This window comes from Tachysurus fulvidraco, chromosome 26 (assembly GCF_022655615.1).
Source record: "Tachysurus fulvidraco isolate hzauxx_2018 chromosome 26, HZAU_PFXX_2.0, whole genome shotgun sequence".
Lineage (NCBI taxonomy): Eukaryota > Metazoa > Chordata > Actinopteri > Siluriformes > Bagridae > Tachysurus > Tachysurus fulvidraco.
Window position 1 is genome coordinate 13551730 of NC_062543.1, and position 7908 is coordinate 13559637.

The 7908-nt window shown below is 34.3% G+C and overlaps 1 protein-coding gene across 3 annotated transcripts; it reads left to right on the plus strand.

Moving 5' to 3' along the window:
- The first annotated feature begins 93 nt into the window (after positions 1-93).
- On the plus strand, positions 94-7908 carry si:ch211-284e13.9 (uncharacterized protein LOC566600 homolog). Of its 3 annotated transcripts, none has more exons than XR_003440329.2 (7): positions 103-313; positions 1192-1242; positions 1532-2569; positions 3434-3484; positions 4023-5549; positions 6423-6476; positions 6997-7908. XR_003440329.2 is itself a non-coding variant. In XM_047809467.1 (5 exons), the coding sequence occupies exons 2-3, from the start codon at positions 1216-1218 to the stop codon at positions 1994-1996; spliced, it is 492 nt and encodes a 163-aa protein (XP_047665423.1). In that variant the 5' UTR covers positions 94-313; positions 1192-1215; the 3' UTR covers positions 1997-2569; positions 3434-3484; positions 4023-4829. The 3 variants fall into 3 exon arrangements, 1 of the variants encoding a protein (XP_047665423.1); XR_007139614.1 differs by having other exon boundaries at positions 6426-6476; XM_047809467.1 differs by lacking the exons at positions 6423-6476; positions 6997-7908 and having other exon boundaries at positions 94-313; positions 4023-4829.

The window sequence follows — 7908 nt, forward strand, 5'->3', positions numbered from 1 at the left end:
TTCATTTTACATTCTCATATACAAACATAGTTTGAATGTATATTATGAAACAAAACACCACATCTATGTAATACTGACTTTATTCTAAAAAATACAAACAATGGTGTCACACATAATAAACCTTCTGTTTGTGTAGCCTACGCAAACCAACACAGCTGATTAACGTTAGTTAGTGATTCAAACACAAGAGAAAGCGAAAGCATGAATTCTGCAGGACTTCCCCTGCTTATTTTTTCCCTGAGTTAAAAACAAACTTTGTCAGTTTTCACCAACTTCAGCAGGAGTGTGTGTCTGAGTTGATTACTGAGTAAAGGTAAGAAACCTATTAAAACTTTTAGCCTTTTTTTGTGTTTCTTAACAGAACAGATTCCTTCAGCTTCAGACTAAAAGCCAATAAAAACATCATCACTTATACTTACTAGCACCTAGCTTGTTTTGCATTTTCTTTCTTTTGTTATGTGTTAAAGTGAATGTTGGCTATAATTATAACTTATTTATAAGCTAGTGTTGTACCTTGGGTGGGATAATTAAAAATAGTAGCCTTCGAAAAGTTCTTTGTATAGTTGAGTTTTCTTGCTTTAGGTTTTACTTGAGAAATGTTTTGGTTGGAACTTTTTCAAACAGGAAATTTGGAAAGTTTTTTGCCAGGTTCTAAGTTTTGTTCTTTAGTTTGTACGTTCTGAGAGATTTATTTCATGTCAATTTTAGTCAAAGGAATAAGGTTATATCGTGACCATCATTTAGAATAAAGGTTGTGGATTTTTATAGTCCATATAGGCATTACAGAAATCTGTATAGCCATTATGATAACAGAACTAAAACTGCAGCTTCTCCGCAGGCAAACAGTCCAGTAACAAAGGTTCTATTTGTATAATTGTAGTCAGATATTCATGTAGATAACATCACAAGGATAAAACACACATGTAACCTCAAGTGGCACCAATTTCCAGCAGATTTTAATCTGACACAGTTACTAATAACTTCTTAACCAAATGGCTGATAAAACAAAAGAACAAAATTAATATACTATGTACTATTAATAATTAATGTGGCTACTTTTGCTGTTCTTTTTTGGGTTAGCTGCAAATATCCAGTCAGTTCTTTATCTCCGTTCTTCCTTTCATTGCTCTTATAAGATTGTGGTCTCCATTTTATTCTGCTTTCACAAGTCACCGTTTTTTCTTTCTGTAGGTGCTGTGAAAAAGGATTGAAGTCATGAGCCATTCCACGAGAAAGCCAAAGGTGAGCCAAATCTCTGCACACAGTGTGGAACATCGAAGCAGTTACTGCATGATATTTTCAGTTTTTAAACTTTTAAAACTTATTTTTGTATCTTATGAAAATAAGAATTATTTATATATTTTAAAGATAAAATTATATATATATATATATATATATATATATATATATATATATATATATATATATATATATATATATATATATATAATTTATTCTAATTTGAATGATATTAGAAAGGTTTTTTCTTACACTGATTAATATCGTCATCACACCCTCCCTTCCCTACCAGTGTCCAGCTTGTCATCAGGAAGTCGTCAAGAAATCGGATGGGCAGTGTGTTGTGTGCCGTTCGTGTTCTGCAGCAAAACGTCGCGTCTTTCTCTTCTGCTGGGATTGCCAGAGAGAGTGGCCGAAGACAACTTCAGTAAACAGCGCTTGCAATCGGCCAAACTGTGCTCTCCGGGCTGCTCTGCTCTCTGACTATCTGATCAGTGATCCCAACAGTTCAGCAAAGGGATGCCCCTATTTCAGGGCCTGTCCAAAATGCAATGCCCTGCTCACACACAACGGAATAGGCTGTCCCAAAATTAATTGCCCTAAGTGCTTCACAGCATTTTGCTTTCGTTGCCTTCGACCAAGGTGCATTCGCACAGACTTCTATTTTGTTGATTTTGAGTTGATTAGACACCGGTTCAACGATGTTCAAGAATGTACTATAGTGGATAACAGTCAGAGTCTTATGGCATGTCGTTAGTAGAATCAGTCTGTAGGAGACAAAATGTCTACCACACATAAGTAAAAGTTCACAAATGATCTAACAGACACATATAAGCTTTACATACAAGTTGTTACAACTCTGCAGGTGGGTCAGACTTCTGGTTGGGAACCTTTAAAACACAGCTTAGGTCATAGTGTGCTTCTACTTTATTCTCAAAATTATTTCATTGTCTTTCTTTGTGCAAACAAAAAATGTTTGGAATAATTCTGTAAAATGAATGTAAACATAATCTGTGCATTAAAGAGAATTTATAGTTTGAAAGTGAGGTCTTGTGTTTATCATGTTTCATATATCAAGTCTCTTTTCAGAAAGTAGAAGAACAATTGATGCTAATTATAGCATTTCTACCTTAATAAACCTTCTGTTTGTGTAGCCTACGCAAACCATCACAGTTGGTTAACGTTAGTCAGTGGTGCAAACACAAGAGAAAGCGAAAGCATGAATTCTGCAGGAATTCCCCTGCTTATTTTTCCCTGACTTAACAACAAACTTTGTCAGTTTTGACCAACTTCAGCAGGAGTGTGTGTCTGAGTTGATTACTGAGTAAAGGTAAGAAACGTATTAAAACTTTTAGCCTTTTTTTGTGTTTCTTAACAGAACAGATTCCTTCAGCTTCAGACTAAAAGCCAATAAAAACATCATCAGCTATACTTACTAGCACCTAGCTTGTTTTGCATTTTCTATCTTTAGTTATGTGTTAAAGTGAATGTTGGCTATAATTATAACTTATTTATAAGACAGTGTTGTACCTTGGGTGGGATATTTAAAAGTTGTAGCCTTCGAAAAGTTCTTTGTATCGTTGAGTTTTCTTGCTTTGTAGGTTTTACTTGAGAAATGTTTTGGTTGGAACTTTTTCAAACAGGAAATAGTTTGTTGCCAGGTTCTAAGTTTTGCTCTTTAGTTTGTACGTTCTGAGAGATTTATTTCATGTCAATTTTAGTCAAAGGAATAAGGTTGTATCGTGACCATCATTTAGAATAAAGGTTGTGGAATTTTATAGTCTATATAGGCATTACAGAAATCTGTATAGCCATTATGATAACAGAACTAAAACTGCAGCTTCTCCGTAGGCAAACAGACCAGTAACAAAGGTTCTATTTGTATAATTGTAGTCAGATATTCATGTAGATAACATCATAAAGATAAAACACACATGTAACCTCAAGTGGCACCAATTTCCAGCAGATTTTAATCCGACACAGCTACTAATAACTTCTTAACCAAATGGCTGATACAACAAAAGAACAAAAATGAATATACTATGTACTATTAATAATTAATGTGGCTACTTTTGCTATTCCTTTTTGGGTTAGCTGCAAATATCCAGTCAGTTCTTTATCTCCGTTCTTCCTTTTATTGCGCTTATAAGATTGTGGCCTCCATTTCACACGTCACCGTTTTCTCTTTCTGTAGGTGCTGCCAAAAAGGATTGAAGTCATGAGCCATTCCACGACAAAGCCAAAGGTGATCTCTGCGCAACCTGTGGAACATTGAAACATTTACTGCATGATATTTTCAGTTTTTAAACCTAGTAGGGAACTGAGTGAGAGATTTAAACTAATAAGAACTATTTTAGTACAACATGCTGAATTGAGTGCTTAGCTTTTCCACTCAGTAAGATATACAGTATTAGTAAACTCTATGAGTCAACTCTATGAGTCAACTATTGTGACTCATAAAATTGAACATGCATGTTGTTGTTGGTTTTTTTTGTTTGGCTAAATGAATTTTTTTACAAATCATAAAAATGTAAAAATAAAGTAAAAATTAAAAAAAGAAAAAGTTGCAAAAAGCTTGTCATATTGGGTAAAATCTTGCCATAGAAGAATAAATAAACATGTATCTTATGAAAATAAGAATTGTTTATATATTTTAAAATTAAGATAAAATTATCTTTATTTATTATATAATATATACTTTATTTATTTGAATTTGAATGACATTAGAAAGGTTTTTTCTTACACTGATTAATATCATCGTCACATCCTCCCTTCCCTACCAGTGTCCAGATTGTCATCAGGAAGTGGTCAAGAAATCGGATGGGCAGTGTGTTGTGTGCCGATCGTGTTCTGCAGCAAAACGTCGTGTCTTTAACTTCTGCTGGGATTGCCAGAGAGAGTGGCCGAAGACAACCTCAACAAACAGCGCCTGCAAACAGCCAAACTGTGCACTCCGGGCTGCTCTGCTCTCTGACAATCTGATCAGTGATCCCAAAAGTTCAGCAAAGGGATGTCCCTTTTTCAGGGCCTGTCCAAATTGCAATGCCCTGCTCACACACAACGGACTAGGTTGTCCCAAAATTAAGTGCCCTAAGTGCTTCAAAACATTCTGCTTTCGTTGTCTTCGCCCAAGGTGCTTTCGCACAGACTACGAGTTGCTTAGACTGATCAATCGCACAGACTCTGAGTTGCTTAGACTGAGCATTCGCACACATTTTGAGTTGCTTAGACAGCAGGTCAACGATATTCAAGAATGTACTATAGTGGATAACAGTCAGAGTCTAATGGCACTTCGTTAGTAGTAGAATCAGTCTGTAGGAGACAAAATGTCTACCACACATAAGTAAAAGTTCACAATTGATCTACAGACACATATAAGCTTTACATTTAAGTTGTTAGAACTCTGCAGGTGGGTCAGACTTCTGGATGAAGGTTGGGAACCTTTTAAACACAGCTTAGGTCATAGTGTGCTTCTACTTTATTCTCAAAATAATTTCACTGTCTTTCTTTGTGCAAACAAAAAATGTTTGGAATAATTCTGTAAAATGAATGTAAATGTAATCTATACATAAAAGAGAATTTAAACTTTACAGTTTGAAAGTGAGGTCTTGTTTTTATCATGTTTCATATATCAAGTCTTTTTTCAGAAAGCAGAAGAGCGATTGATGCTAATTATAGCATTTCTACAACAGCATTATTATTATTTTATTGTATTATCATTTCTGTATATTAATGAGGTTTATTATACCAATTACAATTTTTTTTTGCAAAATATATGTTAATATGTTGGAAACAATTTAGACAAAAAAGGTGAAAAAAAAAGGCTGTCATATATACAGTACTTAATTTTTTATAAGCAGTCAAAACAGACAAGGTCAACTTGACTCGGCGCTCCTAAGCAGGAAAAGACAACAGGAGGTGTGCAGGAGGGTTAATCATTTCATTTTACATTCTCATATACAAACATACTAGGGGTTTGAATGTATATTATGAAACAAAAAGCACATCTAGGTAAAACTGACTTTATTCTAAAAAAAATACAATAAACGTAATAAACCTTCTGTTTGTGTAGCCTACGCAAACCACCACAGCTGATTAACGTTAGTCAGTGGTGCAAACACAAGAGAAAGCGAAAGCATGAATTCTGCAGGAATTCCCCTGCTTATTTTTTCCTGAGTTAAAAACAAACTTTGTCAGTTTTAACTAACTTCAGCAGAAGTGTGTGACATTAAATGTAAATGTAAAACAAGCTTTGCCAGTTTTCACCAACTTCAGCAGGAGTGTGTGTCTGAGTTGATTACTGAGTAAAGGTAAGAAACGCATTAAAACTTTTAGCCTTTTTTTTTGTGTTTCTTAACAGAACAGATTTCTGCAGCTTCAGACTAAAAGCCAATAAAAACATCATCAGTTATACTTACTAGCACCTAGCTTGTTTTGCCTTTTCTATCTTTAGTTATGTGTTAAAGTGAATGTTGGCTATAATTATAACTTATTTATAAGACAGTGTTGTACCTTTTGTGGAATATTTAAAAATAGTAGCCTTCGAAAAGTTCTTTGTATAGTTGAGTTTTCTTGCTTTGTAGGTTTTACTTGAGAAATGTTTTTGTTGGAACTTTTTCAAACAGGAAATTGTTTGTTGCCAGGTTCTGGTAAATAAGATTTGTTCTTTAGTTTGTACGTTCTGAGAGATTTATTTTATGTCAATTTTAGTCAAAGGAATAAGGCTGTCTTTATAGAATGTCTGTTGTAGTGTGACCATCCTTTAGAATAAAGGTTGTGGATTTTTGTAGTCTATATAGGCATTACAGAAATCCGTATAGACATTATGATAACAGAACTAACAGTCCAGTAACAAAGGTTCTATTTGTAGTCAGATATTCATGTAGATAACATCATAAAGATAAAACACACATGTAACATCAAGTGGCACCAATTTCCAGCAGATTTTAATCCGACACAGCTACTAATAACTTCTTAACCAAATGGCTGATAAAACAAAAGAACAAAATGAATACACTATGTACTATTAATAATTAATGTGGCTACTTTTGCTAATCCTTTTTGGGTTTGCTGCAAATAACCAGTCAGTTCTTTATCTCTGTTCTTCCTTTCATTGCGCTTATAAAATTGTGTTCTCCATTTTATTCCGCTTTCACACGTCACCGTTTTCTCTTTCTGTACAGTAGGTGCTGTGAAAAAGGATTGAAGTCATGAGCCATTCCACGACAAAGTCAAAGGTGATCTCTACGCACCCTGTGGAACATCGAAGCATTTACTGCATGATATTTTCAGTTTTTAAACCTAGTTTTAAACTAATAAGAACTATTTTAGTACAACATGCTGAATTGAGTGCTTAGCTTTTCCACTCAGTAAGATATACAGTATTAGTAAACTCTATGAGTCAACTATTTTGACTCATAAAATTTAACATGCATGTTGTTGTTTTTTTTGTTTGTTTGTTTGTTTTTTGTTTTTTTTGACTGGCTAAATGAATTTTTTACAAATCATAAAAATGTAAAAATAAAGTAATAAGTAAAAAAAAAAAAATTCAAATTCATATTGGGTAAAATCTTGCCATAGAAGAATAAACAAACTTATATCTTGTATCTTATGAAAATAAGAATTGTTTATATATTTTAAAATTAAGATACAATTATATTTATAATATATACTTTATTTATTTGAATTTGAATGATATTAGAAAGGTTTTCTCTTACACTGATTAATATCGTCGTCACACCCTCCCTTCCCTACCAGTGTCCAGATTGTCATCAGGAAGTCATCAAGAAATCACATGGGCAGTGTGTTGTGTGCCAGTTGTGTTCTAAAGTGAAACGTCGCGTCTTTCGATTCTGCTGTGATTGCCAGAGAGAGTGGCTGAAGACAACTCCACCAGACAGCGCCTGTAATCAGCCAAACTGTGCTCTCCGGGCTGCTCTGCTCTCTGACAATCGGATCAGTGATCCCAACAGTTCAACATATGGATGTCCCTATTTCAGGGCCTGTCCAAAATGCAATGCTCTCCTCACACATGACGGAGAAGGCTGCCCCGAAATCGAGTGCCCTAAGTGTTCCACAGAATTCTGCTTTTGTTGTCTTCGCCCAACGTGCAGTCCCTTGAATGTAGACTTTGATTTAATTGACTGTGAGTCGATTAGACAGGAGTTCCACGATGATGACGAATGTACTATAGTTGATAACAGTCAGAGTCTAATGGCACTTCGTTAGTAGAATCAGTCTGTAGGAGACAAAATCAAAATGTCTACCACACATGAGTAAAATTCCACAAGGTTTGGGAACCTTTAAAACACAGCCTAGGTCATACTGTGCTTCTATTTAATCTCAAAATGATTTCACAGTCTTTCTTTGTGCAAACAGAAAATGTTTGGAATAATTCGGTAAAATAAATGTAAACGTAATCTATGCATTAAAGAGAATTTACAGTTTGAAAGTGAGGTCTTGTTTTTATCATGCTTCATACTGTATATCAAGTCTCTCTTCAGAAAGCAGAAGAGCGATTGATGCTAATTATAGCATTTCTACAATGGCATTATTATTATTTTATTCACTAGACTATTTGTTTTGTTTTGGGGTTTTTTTTGTAGAATTTGGAAATTAGAAAAAACTGTGAAATGCATTTGCATATTTCCTTCAATTGAATTTGTTTGT

Bases quoted from the DNA above. Each gene is read 5' to 3' on its own strand.
- si:ch211-284e13.9 (XM_047809467.1), top strand. From the start codon at position 1,216: ATGAGCCATTCCACGAGAAAGCCAAAG. The intron at 1,243-1,531 runs GTGAGCCAAATC...CTTCCCTACCAG, and splicing joins ATTCCACGAGAAAGCCAAAG to TGTCCAGCTTGTCATCAGGA.